Raw genomic sequence first — 19784 nt, forward strand, 5'->3', positions numbered from 1 at the left:
GGGGAATCAAACTTGGGTCTCTGATGCACAGCAGGTCTGGTGCGCTCCAAGAAAGCAAATCTTAGCGCTACGCCACGGAAGCTGTTGTATCGGTCTTGAACCTTTTGTGAAAGTTTTTATTTGATCTTTAGAAATCAGGCTTCACACATTCCATAGTTTATACCTACATATTGTAACATTTATTACTAAAATATAAAAAAATTTCTGTTTTAACAATGTGTTTACACAGATTACTGTAGAAACGGAACACACATGAAATACGTGTGTTCCAAATAACGATCTATTATTTCCACTCTAAAACTCCACTTCACTCCCAGATAATCAATCAACGCATGAGCTGGGAGAAGTTCATGCACATTCTAAGTCGGTGGGGGATGGAATAGCCGGCTGTTTGCAGCTTGTCTTTATTGGCACATTTAGATGACAAAAGACGCTGGCGGAGATGTGCAAACGGTTATAAGGTAGACCAGATCTACGAGTTTTTTCGTAGACTCTGGTAATTCTAGTGTTAAGTATTCAGGCCAGTGTGTTTTGAATTCTGTCTCTTTTAACATACTCGTCGAGGTGTCAGGAGGTGGCACCCAGATTGGAATTCTTTTGTGATGCAGGAGATTTTGGTTTGGGAGAGTCAGAACTGCTTTTCTGGACTGATTTTTTAACCCTTACTGTTTTTATTCCGGTGTGAATTCTACTGTGTCTCTGAAGATTGCCTCTTCCTGAAAACTGTTTACCACATTCATTGCAGCAATAAGGCTTCTCTCCGGTGTGAACTCTAGTATGTTTCTGAAGAGTGCTGTTTAGTGAAAACTGTTTACCACATTCATTACAGCAATATGGCTTCTCTCCGCTGTGAACTCTAGTATGTTTCTGAAGACTGCTGTTTTGTGAAAACTGTTTACCACATTCATTACAGATATACGGCTTCTCTCCGCTGTGAACTCTAGTGTGTTTTAGTAGACTGGCCAGTACAGAAAACTGTTTACCACATTCATTACAACAATATGACTTCTCTCCAGTGTGAACTCTAGTGTGTTTCTGAAGGTGACCTCTTCCTGAAAACTGTTTACCACATTCATTACAGCAATATGGCTTCTCTCCGGTGTGAATTGTTGTGTGTCTTTGCAGCGAAGTCATGTGACAGAACATTTTACCACATTCCACACAGCAATATGGCTTTTCTCCAGTGTGAATTCTTCTGTGGACTTGAAAACTGTTCCTGTAAGAGAATTGTTTGCCACATTCATTACAGCAATATGGCTTCTCTCTGGTGTGAACTCTAATGTGTCTCTGAAGAGCACTCCTGCCAGAGAATCCTTTGCCACATTCCAAACAGCAGTGATGTTTGTTTTCTGTATAAAGTGTAAAAGAAAAACAAACAAACAGCTTATTATCAATCCACTGCCCTATTATTAACATTAACTTACATTAAATACATGATGGTTGAAATTAGAGACAACCTTTGATAAGCATAAACAATTTTAAAATCTTAGTTGTACATGGAAAGACACTTCATTTAATTTTACACTCTCCATTACATCTACTCACCAAGGCTGCATGTATAAAACCTCCTTTTGCATGGAAACGTGCGTAAGCAATTTCTTATGCAAAGATTAAGATTTATAAAATCAGAACTTGCCATGGAAATTAGTTTAAATTTATGACAAGTTTTGTGCATTTGTAAGTCCTATGCAGAAATTTTTGGTGTTGGCATTTTAGCACCTTCAGGTAGAAAAATTAACTGAACAGAAAATCTTATTTTATTGCACATTTTGCACTCTGATGTTTATAAGGCTACAGAAGAATTGAATTTTCAGGGATCACATTGATTTTCTGGCTCATGATGATGACTGATTCTAAGCTTATTTAGACTCCCTACTGTCATCCTCTTTGAATTGTGTGCTGAACTGCAGCCTTCATTACAGAGACCATCATGCAGAAATCACACAATCCTAGTTCTCTTACAGGTCTTGACAGCTGTGGGTTATTTGGTGATGGCGGCTTTTCAGTGTGAACTGCCTGACCGGTGAGGAATCTCTCAGTTATCCTGAGGCACGTAATGCCTTCTGTATGGTGTGGTACACTTAAGATGGTACAGAGATACATGCAATGACTGTTCTTTATCTCCTAAAATACTGAAAGAATCTCTTTGGCTCATCTTTGCCTTATCTGCAATATTTCTCTCTGTCTGTTAGAGACCCTAATATTTTTCACAATAAAATGCAGTCTTTTTACTCAATTTCTACATTTCTTATAATAACCACAAGGCCCAACCTTTCACGTGCATAAACCCCAAACCTAAAACTCACACAAATTTATTTAACACTTACTTTTCCCAGACTTCGTTGTAAGTGTTGGCTGATTTTCCGGAGCTGTAACAGATGTAGTTTTCTTAGTCCTCTTTGGTTCAGACTGTAATGATTCAGACTTCACACTGATAGAAGGCTCTCTAGATGAAGAGTGTCTGCTTTGAGAAGAGTCTAACCCTGTCTCCACTCCATCTTGACACCCATCATGAAAGTCGTCTTCCTCAATACTCTTCAGATGTGTATGGTTATGTGTCTCAATACTAACAGACTTCTCTTCGCCTTCTTCTTGAATGCCCACTGACCGCAGTTCACTATTCTCCTCCTTGATGCTCAGACTTTCCTGTTTAGGATAGATGGATTCCCACTCACAGTCCTCCTCCTCCTTAATAACTGTGATATTCATGTCCAAATCACAGGTGTCCTGTTTCACATCCATTGAGATTTTCCAGTAAACAGCAGCTTTTTCTTTTTCTCTGTAGAAAGAACAGCAACCAGCTTCATTAAAACTTTATCACTTTTGTCTAAAGACACTTCAATGTCATTCTACAAGACCCTCTCTGTTAAGGTTTCTAAAAGTTAGACAGTTCATAGCATGCTGACAGTAACTCACTGCTCTTCATTTCAAATTATCAGATGTGAAACAAACAGTCTTGGGAGTGGAGTGAAGGTCCAACAGAATCTGAAACAAGAAGACCATCTTACACAGTTGTGGGTCAGCAGTATTAACTACTTGAATTAAAACATACAGTGCTGTTAGGGTCGCAGAATTGTCTTATCTGTTTATGTTGATGAAGGTTTATACAAGTAGGGGCACAGGATTGTGTTAAGAAACAGAAACGTAAGGCGGGAGAAGATGAAAGAGGAACTTAACTTTGTCTTCTCCTATTGCTTCTGCACATTTCAGCAAGCAAGAGAAATAAATGAGGGGTTTGTTAGCTTAGGCTGACAGGTGTAACTGATGGTGTGTAACTTCTATTTTTGTCATTAGGTTTGACAAACCTTTTGAATTCATTAAAAGCCACCAGTCCCCTCTTTACCCACTGAATCAATCATAACTTTTGATTGTGCTATCAGATTGAATAAAACCCCCTTGTTCTCACTAAAGGTTTTAATGTGCATTGTTCTGTTAAACTGTGAACATCCCTTCTTCATTAGTAAATAGCTGATTGACCTGACTTAAGCACCTTAACTGCACTGCCATAATAGTAACAGCTCGTCTTCCTCTTTATCTGAGACATCACACACTGCATGCACGGGTTTACCTTTCCCAGTCCTGCAAACTTTAGCGACGTGGTTCAATTTACCACATTTTTTACTCTGTCTTCCTTTAGCTGGACATTGACTTTTTCCACTTTGTGCTTTGTTTCCGCAGTAGCTGCACTTATAAATATGCTTTTATGCATCACTCGCTTCATATTCTTTTGCTGCCTTCTCAATTGTGTAATGCTTTTTTGCTCAACGCTCATTGGAGCTCTTGCTTTTTCTGTGCATACTGCATTCACAGTCAGTTCACGTGAGCCGCTCCGAGTACATACACAAGGTTCTCAGCTTGTGCTATCTCGTGTGATCTTGCGATGTCCACGGCTTTATTTAATATTAGCTCAGTCCCGACATTTAAAAGATTCTCTCGCACTTTTGCTGAGTTTGTGCCAAACACTATTCTATCCTTGACCATCTCATCTTCATTTGCATAAGCACAGTCCTTCACCAGCAATTTTAACTCTTGTTTTAAAGTCATCAAAATTCTCGTTTATACCTTGCATCTTCTCACTAAACTTGCATCTCGCGAAAATTGTATTCGTCTTAGGCATGACAAACGCCTCATAGCGGCAGCGTGTCTAATGGATTGCTGGTGACAGATGGCCTTATAAGGGCTGGTACTCAATTACGTGGGAGGTGTGGGTAAGGGGGACGCAATATAGGCAGGCAGCCAACTATGTGGGAGGCGTGGTGATGGATGACGCAACTCCGCCTCACACGGCAACCGAGCTGCAGGCTATGGCCATACATATGTACGTAAGTAGGATTCAGTTATGACTGTTACGCGTAGAATTTCGAAATGAAACCTGCTTAACTTTTGTAAGCTGTGAGGAATGAGCCTGCCAAATTTCAGCCTTCTATCTACACAGGAAGTTGGAGAATTAGTGGAAACTGAAGAACAGATTATTGACAAGGTAAAGAACATGCACATTTTTATTGAATTTATTGAAAAATAATACTAGAATGTAGCTGTGAAAAGAAACCTGACGAGATATAAAAGCACAAAATGAGATGTCTGGCAAAGAAACTCAGATAACTGCTAACTGGTGCCCAGTCACCCTGCTTAAACTTTATTGTAAAATTACTACTTCAGTCTTGGCTAGATGGCATTAAGCAGCCTTAGATGACATTAATAGAGAATAACTAACTCTAAAATAATATAACTCTATAAAAAAAAAGAGTAAATATACTGTATTAGTCTCACAATGGACTTTCTTTGATCATAATAAGATGACCCACTAAATGTTTGTCTTCATTTTTACAAAGCATTTGACGCTATTTAGTCATACTTTAATTTTTCTTTCATTCTTACCTTATATATTTAAGTACTTTTGTCTCAAGATCATTAAAACACTTTCTCTAGAAGTACCAATAGTTCAGTTCACTTTGCCAATTGGATGTCGCACAGATTAAATGTTAAAGGAGGCGTCCGTCGTGGAAACCCGACATCTCCTTTGCTCTTCTATTATGTGTTCAAAGTCTTAAAATTTTGATTGAACAAAAGCTTCTTTAAAAGGTTAGCAAAATTAAAATTGTACAATTAGCTTATTGATATAATATTATTTTTAAAAAATATCTTCAAAGTTTCAGAATCTCTTAAATTATATCATAAAATGTGAGCTCTTTACCTTGAGAAAAGGTCATGTTAGTTGAACGTACTGAACCTGACATTGTGTCTTATCTTGGCAATAAAATTCATAACAACATGAAAAATAATATTATTTCAAGCTACAAGTCAAGGACCACTAAAGTCCTGAAGAGACGTACTACTTGGCTAACCAGAGGTCCGTCTATTCAAGTCAGAGTCCCACCCAGTGTAGCGGTGGGGTTATGAAGAACAGCAGAGGTCTGTTTGCCATTAGAAGCTAATAATTATTTTTCTGTGAGGTTAGAGAAGATTCCTTTTTTATTGCATATGAAACAACAGGAGTCAAAGTTTAAAAAAAGGATGTGTTAAAAAAACAATATGATATGGGTGACTTAATGTCCTTGACTTCTCCACACTAAACCACAGTTATAATTAGCCGTGTTAGATTAGTTAAAAATTCTTCTAGTGATTTGAATTACAAACACAATTTCACTTTAGCAAATTTAGGGGGTCAGTTTCTTCTGTTGTGCCCTTCAAAGAAAAGTAAAAAATTGGTTGCCTTTCATGAACAAGTTTTGATGAATTGGCGTTTACTGTATAAAGAGAATTATTCTCCCCACAGCTTTATCTCACTCTCTATAACAATACAAATTTTCCCAATAATGACGAGAAAATGCTATTAATATGTAAGCAAACGTTTTATTTGTTCAGCTTTGAATTGATTAGAATCACCATGTGACTGACTGTTCTGATTGATAAAAATAGGAACGTTTTCTTCAGTAAGGGAATATGAAATTTTATTTGACCTTACCCCCGATGTCTAAGCAATCACACCCCTGTAGACACTTTTTCATTAGATTAGTTTAATATCTGCTGTATAAGTGGAGTTAACATATTGGACAATGAATATAATAAGAAGTTTATAAGGTGATTATTAATTCAGAAAACTGATCCTTCTGTGACATTTCATTGGTGAACTCAACCTGGACCTTCATACTGGTGTTTAACAATAACTAAAAGGAGAAAACTGTTGTTGAAAACATTGCATAGTTAATACTCGATTAATAAAACACCATGCCAGTGGGTCCACTGATGTAAGTGATGCTTGTGTGTCTGCAAAGGGGCTACAGAATCTGCTGACTGCTCATTTTTTTCATTGTAAATTTCTCAACTCATTTTGGAGAGATGTTTGTTATAAAAGTGGATAAAGAAACTGGTAGGTAGATCTCTCTTTAACCCTGCTGTGGTACCATGGGGTCTCTGTGACTCCACTCCTCTTTGACCCATGTTTTTTTTTTAATCTATCACGATTAGTGACCTTGCCTTTCAAGTATTTTTTTTTTGTAAGACCTTACTAACAATGTCACACATGTTCATTAGTTTTTGTGTCTTACTTTTTATTTTGTATTTATGTTTATTTGCACTTGGGGTCACCCGATAGTACCTTCCATGGAATATATGTAGCAAACACCACAAGATGTCAAACAGGTCATTTTACCAGTGGCACCCTCACCAGCTCCATTCAGGACAGCGCAAGAGATGCTCCATTTGTCCAAGAAAACCAAATTCATCTGTAATAAGTGCAACAAGTTTGTGTGCAAAGAGCAGAGCAAATGGATGTGCAATCAATGCCAGCAGTGATGTAAAATAATCAGAAACTCACACATGTTGAGCAATATTATTTGAATTTTGTAATACAGTTTCTGTATGTATTCCTGTATAAGCTATTTAAATGTCCCTAAAACAAATACACCTCAATTTGTCAATATTTAAGTACAAACGTTTGTTGTATAATATTATTTGAAGAAAACCAAAGTATTGTAATAAACAGTGTTTTTATTCTGGTAATATAGAAAGTTTTTTTACTATAGGGTCAAATTGACCCTGTGGTACTGATAATGTAACTTTTTTTCAATGTACCAGAATAAGGATAAACATGTTGCATACTGTTCCATTTTGATAACGCCTCCTTTAGCTCAGATAAGCACTATAAAATTAATTATAATACTGTACATGCTTATGCACTTAAGATGAGGCTTACCAGAAGCATACAATCATTTATATTGTCTGTATGCAATGATTTACTCAATTAATGAAATTACTCAAATACTCTAAAAAGTCTGTATTCCCAACAAAACATAATAATAATAATAATAATAATAATAATAATAGGGCAGCATGGTGGCACAGTGGTAGCGCTGCTGCCTCACAGTTAGGAGACACGGGTTCGCTTCCCGGGTCTTCCCTGCATTGAGTTTGCATGTTCTCCTCGGGTCTGCGTGGGTTTCCTCCCACAGTCCAAAGACCTGCAGGTTAGGTGCATTGGTGATCCTAAATTGTGCTTGGTGTGTGTGCCCTGCGGTGGGCTGGCGCCCTGCCTGGGGTTTGTTTCCTGCCTTGTGCTGGCTGGGATTGGCTCCAGCAGACCCCTGGAACCCTGTAGTTAGGACATAGCGGGTTGGAAAATGGATGGAATAATATGAATCTATTTCTATTCCTTTGTTAGGGCCTTTCAACTTTAATCAATTTTAATTTAATTTTCATTAGTATTTGGGGCCAAATGCTTATGTTTTTTAGATTGCGTACTAAATAAACAAAAAAATAAATAATTCGGACCGTTTTAGACCCGGTATTGGTTATATCAATGTTCGTCTTATACATTTATGAAAAGCATTTAATGAAAATTAATTAAACTTCATATCTTATTTACATTACGTGATCGCACAAATAAGCTTCTCATTCCACTGGAATAATCCGCTGTGCTGGTCGGCTGGGGGCTGTGCCCAGTCGCGACACCTGGACGGACCAAGGGAGGGACTGTGCCTCCCCAGGACCACGAGAGGGGTGAGCCGCCCTGCCTGGTTTGGGGGCATGGAAGCTCAACCCTGTAAGGGCCCGTGGCCACCGCCAGGGGGCGACCAAACGAATGCAGAGACTCGGACGTTAGCGCTTCCGCCACACCTGGAGGACACCCGGAGAGTAAAATCGTATTCGAGAAACAGCTTGCCGGACTCGTGCTGCTGTTTTAACGGATAAAAGTAAACGCGCCGATCTCTTTTTTTCTTCATTTTGCGCTCTGATCTTTGTTGAAGGATGAGGTTGTGTACTTTCTGTTTTTTATTTGACGGATATTTTGTGCACAAAGCCTCTGCCTCCGTACTTCTTTCTCGAGCGTATCATTGACCAGACTGCGAGTCACTGCCTGGAGTTTAAACTCGTAAATTAAAAAAAAAAAACACCCTGAGATCGCTCGCTAGGACACCAACTACAGCAATAAATGATAACGAATAAAGATTAACAAGGGGTATAAACAGAAATGTAAAAGGAGAAGGTGAAATAAAAAATGAGCCAAAGACAGAAGTCAAGTGAGGCGGCACACGAGGAGAGTCCTTTGTAAAGATCGACCTGTCCTTCAAAACGCGTACTGTAGCACAGCTAGAAGCGAAAAAGAAAATCCCACACACGCAAAGTGACGGCTCCGAACACGGACCACTTACTTTCTGCCTCTGTGTGATACATTTTAAAGTCGGCTCACTCCGCAGCAACAGGATCCCATCCCGATAGTTCTCCACTTTACTGATCACAAGATTCGAGACGCTCGTGCACCTCTGTTTAGTCGTCGCTGTTTGATGACGTCAGAGCAACGCCACACGAGGCACTCGCATGCACGCGCGTTTGGTTTACCAGACCCTGCGTGAGGACTGGCTTTAGCTGGCATGCAATGACGCATTGTAGGCTTACGTTGAAAGGTGACCCGTTAGGAGGACAGAGGAGGGCGACACTTTCAAATGTAGTAGATCAGTGCTTCTCAGACTCAGACTGGGGGACGCCGTGTGGCTGCAGGTTTTTATTCCCCACAAGCTCTTCTTTTAATTGGACCCCAAACCTAATTCATCAATCTGTAACTTCCCAGTTTGTATGTTTTGGTCAATGTAGAAATTATATAACTAAGTCTGATATATTTTTATTATTACCAAGTATTCATATGTGTTAACATGGGGATAACTGAGTGTTTTTAAGAAATACAGCAGCAGCAGCACCATGAGATTCATTCTGCATTTCTAGATTTTCCGGTTACTTAACTCTAAGGTCTGAAAAATTAAAACTCATAAAAAACTATTTTAATTGTAAATAGTTGTTTTTATTTACATTCATGAACACAATGAAAAGTATATTGTTTCCATCATAATGCAATTTATTCATTCATGCCACATTGTTCTAAATTAAACATTATACATCATTGGTGTACAAATAACCTCTCGAGTTGTTGTCACTTCTTAGATTTTTGTTTGCTGGCTTGTCCTTTGTCCACATTTTCATCATCCAGCAGTAGTCCACCATCATACTGACACCCCAAAATCCATGTCTCCTTCTTTCCATGTCCTTGATGTCCTGATGGAATCTTTCACCCTGCTCTTCAATGACCGCTCCAAGACTTTCATGGGGAAAAGTCCAGCTGCAGATTTTGAGACTCATGTTGCAACTTAATTCCATTAAGCTTAACAAATTAGTTGTTCACAAAGTCTTCATAATTCTTTCTTTATATGCCTACAAACATAGAAATAGCGTCTCTGAATGATAGAAAAGCCTTTTGTTTCATTTAATTCATTCCACTAATAAAATCACATTAGAAATCAGATTTCCAATATCAGGCTCAGCAAAAATTGGTTCACCGACAAAAGCACGATAAACATATGAGAGCCGACAAAACGCGGCCGCCGACAAACGGTGGTGTTATGGGTCCACAGCTCGTTGAGCAAAAGGCCATTCATTTTAAATAAATAATCACCGCACCCAATGCGGCTTCGTGAGGGGGGCGTTGTTGTAGCGAGCCGCGGGGCGGTCGTCGATGTGGGCGTTTCTCACCGTGTGCACAGGTGAGGAACTGCCCACATTCGTGATTGCTCCCGTGGCTAATGCTACAGCTGTGGTGGCCCCTCACGTTTTAAAAAGAAGCGCGAGTCGGTTGTGGGGGGAAGAAAGAAACGTTCGGTGTAAAAAAAAAAATGGAGAGAGGAAAAAAGAAATAGAGAAAAAAAGGAAAGGAGAGGACGGAGGTTACCGGGAGCAGGAGAGGAAGCAGGCGGTGTGTGAGTGTGGTGAGCGCGCGATCGAGCGCGATCGAGCGCTCGTGGTCAGCTGCGTGGAAGCTAGGTGTTAGGCCGACACCCAGGCGTTTGTGTTGATGTCGCTCCCGCTGAGCGATCAGGTAGCGGGAGTGACCAGGGAAGGCGACTGGCCGCAGAGAGGCCATTGAAAGGCAGCGGAAGTCGGGAGACTTGGTGGTGGGAATCCCCAACGTGAGCGACCTGGCCGTTGTGGGAAAACAAGTTCTCCGGGACTGGGATGAGTGCCATACCGGAGCCAGGGATCGGGAGGTCTCCAGTCTCGAATGTGTGATGTAGGAGGGCAGCTGCAGAGAGTGTCTTGCCTGCTGCTTGGCCCAAACGGGATAAGCAGGTGAGACGCTAACAGAGACGCTACCAGAAAAGCAACAAATTTGTTAGTGTTTTAAGACTGCTTCCATAAGAAGATTTAACCTCTCGTTTTAAAGGATTGTCTTTTCTTATTGTTGTTTTAACCTCCACGTTTTTTTCATTTTATGGATTTATTTATTGAAAAACTGCACTATTTATGGAACACTGTTTTTGTTGGTTTTTAATAAAAGCACTGTTGCACTTTCTACCTTCCCCTTGCTCAGTAATTTGCCTCCACTGACTAGCTCACTCGGTAACATTATCGACGGTGTTGGGTTCAAGGGTTCCCAAAATCAGATGGGAGTGTGGAGCCAGAACCCACATCGTCACACAAACCCGCTAAATGGTTTTCGAAAAATGCGCGGCGACGAAATCGCCACAACAAAATCGCGAGAGAGGCCAAGAGAGTGGGACGCGACGCGCATTATGTACACATTATGTGCTAGGTTATAACTGCTGATGGCATGCCGCGAACAAATAACTCAGTTGAGGGTTGGCATAACGTGTCGTATACAAAGCAGAATTACCAGCAGTCAGGCAGCCAGCAAGTCTAAATACGTTCAACTATCAAGACGTCTTGCTGCAATTCTTCGTACATATGCAGGGCGTGATCTTAAGGACTATCTGTGTGCCGTGTCTCATAATATTGACTTCTAAAATAAACATTATTATATATGCTTTAAACTAGTAATTCATATTTAATGAAACTTTCGCGATTTTGTCTGCATGATTTTGACGCCGCGTTTTAATGGGCGCTATTTTGTCGGCGCTCATATGTCTATCGCGCAAATGTCGGGTCGCTCAAAAAAGATCTTCTTTCAGTTTAGCCTCAGACAAAAACGGAGTGTTTTGCCGCAGATCCATCTTGTGATAGGACTCTGACAAGTGACCTCATTAAACCAAATTTCATATGAGGCAGGGGTAGTGGCGCCTTATCTGGATCCAACAAGAAAGGTCTGCTGATGCGTTTTTGCCAACCAAGTTTTTTCTAGCTGGCCATTCCTTCTGAATGCTGCTCTCCCACTCACACATTGGGAGTTTGCCTGCCCTGACTGCTGACCCAGGAAGATGTGAGGGCCCACCCTAACCCTTTGTGTGCGGTCTGTCAGGAAGTCTTTAATCCATAGACAGGTGGAATATGGGAGTCCCAGGGCTAGCAGCTTGCACACCAATCTGTGAGGGGGGACGGTGTTAAAAGCAGAGCAAAAGTCAATAAAGAGGAGACGTGTGTAGCTCCCCTGGTGCTCCAGATGGGACAGGGCAGCACAGAGAGCAGCAGCAACAGCGTCCTCAGTAGACCTGTTAGCCCTGTAAGCAAATCGGTGTGCATCAAAGGTGGGAGGGATGAAGGACATGATATGACTCTGGACCAGTCTCTCAAAATACTACATCAACACTGGGGTGAGCGCTACTGGCCAATAGTCATTCAGGCAGGTTATGGGTGATTTTTTTTTTTGGTAAAGGGAGTAAGATGGAGGATTTCAGACAGGAAGGAACTGAGGCCTGGGACAATGACAGGTAAAGATCTTTGCAAAGACCCCAGCCAGTGGCTCTGCGCAGCTCTTCAACACACGTCCAGGGACACTGTCGGGACCTGCTGCCTTCCTAGGGCAATGTCAATTATCAACCGTACTGTGGACCACCTGGAGGTCCTAGTAAAGGAGAGAATGAAAACAAAATTGAGTGCCATTATGGACTATGCTGCACATCCTCTCTGAGACATGCCAACACTGATGACTTTCAGACAACAAATTATTCAGCAGATGTGTCAAGAAACATGACAGGGGCTCCTTTATACCAGCAGCAATATGCATGTATAGCATTTCACTGGGACAACCAGGTTAGAAGTTTTCTTTCTTTTTAATTTTCTTCATCAGACCAAAACGTGTATGTATATTTATTTATTTATTGACCTTGTGGAAACCAGGGGCGCTCCGCAGCCCAAACCTGACACAGACAGGCAGAGACACAAGTCCAGCACACACACGTGTTATTTACAAGGAGAAGAGTTTTTCTCTTGCTTCCTAGAGGAGCGCAGTACCATGTAAATGCTTCCTATTAATTTTTTCCCCAGAGCCATGTTAACTGCTAGGTCTTCTTAAACTGACTTCCTCTTGCACCGAGAGGAGCCACAGGCAGTGATCGCCACACAGCATACATTCACTTCACAATATTACTGCTCTCTGAACATTTAGAATGCTAAGATAAATACATTAGGACACTCTAGACGAGAACAGGCCATTGAGCCCAACAAAGCTCACCAGTCCTACCCACTTATTTCTTCCAAAGAAACATCAAGCTGAGTTTTGAAAGTCCCTAAAGTTGTATTGTCTACCACACTGCTTGGTTGCTTATTCCAAGTGCCTGTGGTTCTTTGTGTAAAGAAAAACCTCCTAATGTTTGTGTGAAATTTACCCTTAACAAGTTTCTAACTGTGTCCCTGTGTTCTTGATGAACTCATTTTAAAATAACAGTCTCGATCCACTGGACTCATTTTCTTCATAATTTTAAACACTTCAATCATGTCACCTCTTAATCTTCTTTTGCTTAAGCTGTAAAGGCTCAGCTCTTTTAATCTTTCCTCATAACTTATCACCTGTAGTCCTAAATCAGCCTCGTCGGTCTTCTCTGGACCTTTTCTAGCGCTGCTATGTCCTTTTTGTAGCCTGGAGACCAAAACTGCACCCAGTACTCCAGATGAGGCCTCACCAGTGTGTTATAAAGCTTGAGCAGAACCTCCTGTGACTTGTACTCCACATATCAAGGCGCTATATAACCTGACATTTTGTTAGACTTCTTAATGGCTTCTGAACACTGTCGGGAAGTCGATAGCTTAGAATCCACTATGACTCCTAAATCTTTCTCATAAGATGTACTCTCAATTTTCCAACCATCCATTGTGTATTCAAACCTAACATTTTTACTTCCTCTGTGTAATACTTTACATTTACTGACATTAAATTTCATCTGCCCAAGCCTGTATGCTATCCAAGTCCTTCTGTAATGATATAACGGATTCCAAATTATCTGATAATCCACCTATCTTGGTATCATCTGCAAACATAACCAGCTTGTTATTCATATTCCTATCTAAATCATTTATATATATTAAAAATAGCTATGGCCCCAGCACGGACTCCTGCTGGAACACCACTCTTAACATCAGCTGATTCTGATGAGGTTCCTCGCACCATCACCCTCTGCTTCCTGTGTCTGAAGCAATTCTGCACCCATCTAAAAACATCACCCTGAACTCCCACTTCTTCTAATTTGATGCCCAACCTCTTATGTGGCACCTTATCAAATGCTTTCTAAAAGTCCAGATAAATAATATCATAAGCTCCACTTTGATCGTATGCTTTTGTTGCCTCCTCATAGAATTCCAACATGTTAGTAAAACACGACCTCCCTCTCCTGAACCCATGCTGACTGTTCTCTACCACTCCTATCCTTGTCATTTGTTACCCAATGTTATCCTTAATAATTCCTTCCATTAATTTTCCTGTGATGCTTGTTAAGCTTACTGGCCTATAGTTACTTGGAGCTGCCCTGTCACCCTTTTTATATAATGGGATGATATTTGCCATTTTCCAGTCCTCATGAATCTCTCCAGTGCACAGTGTCTTCCTAAAAATAATACTTGATATAATTTTCGTGATGTATTAAACATGTGGGGGCACAGTGGGGTGAAGGTTGTGCAGCTGCCTCGTAGCAAGGACGTTCCGGGTGTTCCCTGCCTTGAGTTTGCAGCTTTTTCTGGTGGGTTTGCTCGGCGTGCTTAAATTTCCTTTCAGAGTCATGTTGGATGTGCGGTTTTGTTATGCTAAATTGCCCCTGCTAGTGTATGTGTTGCTCGTATTCACCCTGCAATGAGCTTGGCACCCCATTCAGGATTTGATCCTGCCTCACGCACATCATCATGCTGTGATGGGTGCAACCCTGAATGGATTTAAACATGTATAATCCAGTTCCGAACACTCTGTGTCCTAGGTTTATAGCTAGTTTTACTTTCACAAAGACATTTCTTGTGTGGTGATTAGTTGTATGGAGAAATAAAAAGGAAGGATAGGAACTGGGGGATTGTTATGCTAGATAGATACAGCATTCATGCAATAAGGAAAGCCCGCTCAGAAGAACATCCATTGAATTCTGTGTTCGTTTCTCCGACCACCAGCTCACAAACCCGACATTTACACAATAGTTCAGTTAAACCAATGCGATACCAATTCATACACCCAGCTTTTTGGAGCCTTGTCACACCTACCATAAAGGTTCTTTACACTGAACGTACACCTGGGGACCCCTTACTGCTTATTCTTTACTTTAGTAGAATTGTCCCTGCCAAACATACCAACCCCCAATTCCTATACTTCCATTTTCTTTCTCCATGTAACCAATCGCCACACAATGAATGTCTTCGTATTCGCTGCCGCTGTGCCTCCAAATTGTTTAATATGTGCTTTAATGAATTTTATCACAAAATTAATATTCTAAAATAGAGCTGTAACATCATGTATTCTGTGTGGCGATCACTGCCTGTGTGCTCCTGTTGGCGTGTTGCAGTATTTATTCACCATGCCACCACATTATTTAAAAGAACGTAACAATTTATCTGTAAAATGTAATATACATACTTAATGTATTTAATTATAAAAATTATATTAAGCATTATTCTAACAGCACACAACACCAAGAGGATAGCTCTTAGAAATTTAAATCGACTTCCAATCCAGTCATCGTCACCTGTAAATACGTGCTCTCTTCTATTGAATTAAATTGAATTCCTTTATTTTCTTTGAAATTCAACATGCAAATCCTCCATAAACTTAATTTCTTATAAAATGATAAAATAACAAGAATAATGAAACAATGAAAAATATTCAATATGAAAGAATAACTACAATATACATGTACATACAGTGCAGATAGTGTAAATGGTTCATAAACTGGGTCAGGTTGTGCACTTTTACAGTTGTAGTGCAAGTTTACAGTGTGGTAATTGTAATTATAAGTACAAACAGGTGGCCTGATTGTCTCATTATCAGCCCGGGGCAGCAATCAGGCAATCGCACCTGCAATCGCAACATATAAAAGGGGAGCACAAGACTGAAAAAAAAGGAACAAAGGATGAAGGTTAAAGTGAAAAGAAGAGAGGCAGGAGTAGTGATGGGTGGAGTGAAGCCTCATGAAGGATCGAAACCCAGGTCATTCAATGAGTGCCTCCCAAAAAACATCCAATGAATCTTGTGAGGTTTTTGCTATATTTTTTAATCACGAAATTAATGACATTGTAAATAATATAGTACATCCCCCCAATACTCATCCTCTTAAACCCCGGTATTCCATTTTATGCAAATTAAATTTTTTCACCAGAATAGATTTACCCGATTTATATAAAATAATTTGTCAACTGAGAATGATCACCCGTGTCTTTGAACCAATACCAACAAGTTTCAATCTGCTAATTGAGAATATTCTTGACATAGTAAACTCATCATTAGATATGGGGGTCTTCCCAGACTGTCTTAGGACTGCTGTAGTTAAACCCCTGCTCAAGAAAAATAAACGTGACTCCTCTGTTTTTGAAAATTTTAGACCTATTTGTAACCTGCTTTTCTTATGTAAAATCCTACTTATTACAGTCATTATGTAGCTAAATGACCACCAGAATAAACATTATGTTCTTGACAAGTTAAGTCAGGGTAAAGAACAAATCACAGTACAGAAACTGCACTCATTAAAGTAGTAAACGACTTGCGGGTAAATGCAGACAGAGGCCATTTATCTGTTCTCATCCTCTTAGATCTGAGGGCCGCATTTGATATAATTGATCACAATATTCTTAGAAATCACCTTAGTCTGTCGGTGGCCCTCTCTGGCAGTGTCTTCTTAAATTGGTTTGAGTACTACCTGGCCGGTTGAAAATTCTTTGTTAGTTGTGGTAAATATACTTCAAAGACCCCTGATTTTCTATATCGTGTTCCACAAAGCTCTATCCTGGGTCTTCTGCTCTTTTCAATCTCCATGCTTCCATTAGGTCAGATTATCTCAAGGCATAATGTGAGTTAGCACAGCAATGCTGACGACATACAACTTTACTTATCAATAGCGCCTGATGACCCCGAATCTCTTAGTTCACTGACACAATGTCTTACTTGTGTTTCTGAGTGGACGAGTAGTAATTTTTTCAAGCTAAATATGGAGAAAACAGAAATCTTAGTGATTGGCAAAAATGGATATAATGAGGGTATTAGAAATGAAATTGAACTATTAGGCTTAGAAGTAAAGACAGAGGTAAAGACTTTAGGGATGATTTTTGACTCTGACCTGAATTTTAAATCACATATTAATCAGATTATGAGGACAGCATTTTTTCACTTAAGAAATATAGCAAAAGTTAGATCTCTTAAAACTTTGCAAGATACTGAGAAATTAGTTCATGCATTTGTGTTCAGTCGGCTAGATTACTGTAATGCACTCCTCTCAGGACCACCCAAAAAAGACATAAATCGATTGCAAGTGTTGTAGAATGTAGCTACTAGAATCTTAACTAGGAAAATAAAATCTGAGAACATCACCCTAGTAATGTAGAAGTCACTACATTGGTTACCTGTGTCATTTAGAATTGACTTTAAAATAGTTCTTATGGTTTACAAAGCTTTAAATAATCTTACTCCGTCCTGTATTTCAGAATGTCTGACACCTTACCATCCAAATCATAATCTTGATCTTCAAATGAGAGTCTGCTTATAATTCCAAGAGCTAAACTTAAAAGAAGTGGTGAGGCAACCATCTGCTGTTATGCACCTAAAATCTGGAATAGCTTACTGACAGAAATTCGCCAGGCTAATATGTTGGAGCACTTTAAAAAAACTGCTAAAAACACATTACTTTAACATGGCTTTCTCATAGCTTCATTTTGGTGTAACCCTGATATTCTTTATATGCATTTAATTATCATTTTTATCAAGGCTCTGGAATGTGTACTGTCCCCTACTTTCTCTGCTGCTCTTTATCTGGTATTCTGTGGTGCTGATCTGTGCCACCACCATCTGATTAAAGCACCATGCAGGGTCTACATTGATGGATGGAAGGCCAGAGGTCCACATGACCATCATTGTCTAATTCATCCATGTGAAGCCCGAAAACCATGAGGACTGATTAAGATAATTTATTTAGGTTAGAATGTGCAGTGAGGGGTCGGGTGGTCTTGTGGTCTGGGAACCCCTGCAGATTTTGTTTTTCTCTAGTCTTCTGGAGTTTTGTTTTTTTTTTGGCCATCGGACCTTACTTTAGTCTTTGTTATCTAGTATTTTTATATTTTTTCTTTTTTCCTTCTTCATCTTGTAAAGCACTTTAAGCTACATCATTTGTATGAAAATGTGCCATAGAAATAAATGTTGTTGTTGAAACATTTGAATCAATTGTTTTGAAAATTGTGTTGAAGCTTCAAAGCATTTCACACTAACCTCTCTAGTGACATCCATCCATCCATCCATTTTCCAACCCACTATATCCTAAATAAAGGGTCACGGGGGTCTGCTGGAGCTAATCCCAGCCAACACAGGGCGCAAGGCAGGAAACAAACCCCAGGCAGGTCGCCAGCCAATCCGCAGCTCTAGTGACATCTCCTGATTATTTGAGTTAATATTAACTAAAATGCAAACTCATGATCAAGTTGAATTACATCTCTTAAGCTTTTATTTTTCGCTGGTACAGTTCGACAGCGGCTTCCAGTGTCTGATGTCTATATCTTCTTCTTCTTCTTTCCACTGTTCCCACTAAGGGTTGCCACTGCGGATCATCTTTTTCCATGTCTTCCTGTCCTCTTCATCTTGTTCTGTTACAACCATCACCTTCATGTCTTCTCTCACCACATCCATAAACCTTCCTCTTCCCTGGCAGCTCTATCCTTAACATCATTCTCCCAATATTCTCAGCATCTCTCCTCTGCACATGACCAAACCAAAGCAAACTCGTCTCTCTGACTTTGTCTCCCAACTGTCCAACTTGAGCTGACCCTCTAATGTCCTCATTTCTAATCCTATCCATCCTTGTCACACCCAGTGCAAATCTTAGCATCTTTAACTCTGCTACCTCCAGCTCTGTCTCCTGTTTTCTGGTCAGTACCACTATCTCCAGCCCATATAACATAGCTGGTCTCACTACCGTACTGCAGACCTTCCCTTTCAGTCTTGCTGATATCCGTCTGTCACAAAACACTCCTGACACTCTTCACCACCCATTCCACCCTGCCTGCATTCTCTTTTTCACCTCTCTTCCACAATCCCCATTACTCTGTACTGTTGATCCCAAGTATTTAAACTTAACTCCTTTGCCAACTCTACTCCCTGCATCCTCACCATTCCACTGACCTTCCTCTCATTTACACACATGTATTCTCTGTTGTTCCTACTGACCTTCATTCCTCTCCTCTCTAGAGCATATCTCCACCTCTCCAGGGTCTCCTCAACCTGCTGCTTACTATCACTACAGATCATAATGTCATTAGCAAACATTCTAGTCCACAGGGACTCCTGTCAAATCTCGTCTGTCAACCTGTCCATCACCATTGCAAAAAGGAACTCAGAGCTGATCCCTGATGTAATCCCACCTCCACCTTGAATGCATGAGTCACTCCTACCGCAGACCTCACCACAGTCACACTTTACTCTTATATATCCTGTTCAACTTTCTGTTCTTCTCTGCCACTCCCGAATTCCTCATACAATACCACAGCTCCTCTCAAGGCACCCTGTTGTATGCTTTCTCCAGGTCCACAAAGACACAATGCAACTCCTCTGACCTTCTCTATACTTCTCCATCAACACCCGGAGCAAACATCACATCTGTGGTGCTCTTTCTTGGCATGAAACAATCCTGCTGCTCACTAATCATCACGTCACTTCTTAACCGAGCTTCCACTACTCTTTCCAATTACTTTATGCTGTGGCTCATTAATTTTAACCCTTTGTAATTACTACAGTCCTGCACATCCTCCTTATTCTTAAATATCGGCACCAGTACACTTGTTCTTCACTCCTCAGGCAACCTCTCACTATCCAAGATTTCATTAAAAGATATGATTAAAAACTCCACTGCCATCTCTCCTAAACACATCCATGCTCCCACAGGTATGTCATCTGGACCAAC

General features: G+C 40.3%; 1 protein-coding gene across 1 annotated transcript in view; it reads right to left on the reverse strand.

Moving 5' to 3' along the window:
• Nucleotides 1-426: 426 nt before the first annotated feature.
• The window catches only part of LOC120533477 (zinc finger protein OZF-like), a 58819-nt gene continuing 39461 nt past the window's right edge, over nt 427-19784 (reverse strand). The window contains exon 4 of the mRNA XM_039760393.1: nt 427-1300. Coding sequence (XP_039616327.1) covers nt 568-1300 — 733 coding nt within the window. The 3' untranslated portion in view covers nt 427-567. The remainder of the gene's footprint in view (nt 1301-19784) is intronic.

The sequence above is a fragment of the Polypterus senegalus genome, chromosome 8, assembly GCF_016835505.1.
Source record: "Polypterus senegalus isolate Bchr_013 chromosome 8, ASM1683550v1, whole genome shotgun sequence".
In the NCBI taxonomy this organism is placed as follows: Eukaryota; Metazoa; Chordata; class Cladistia; order Polypteriformes; family Polypteridae; genus Polypterus; species Polypterus senegalus.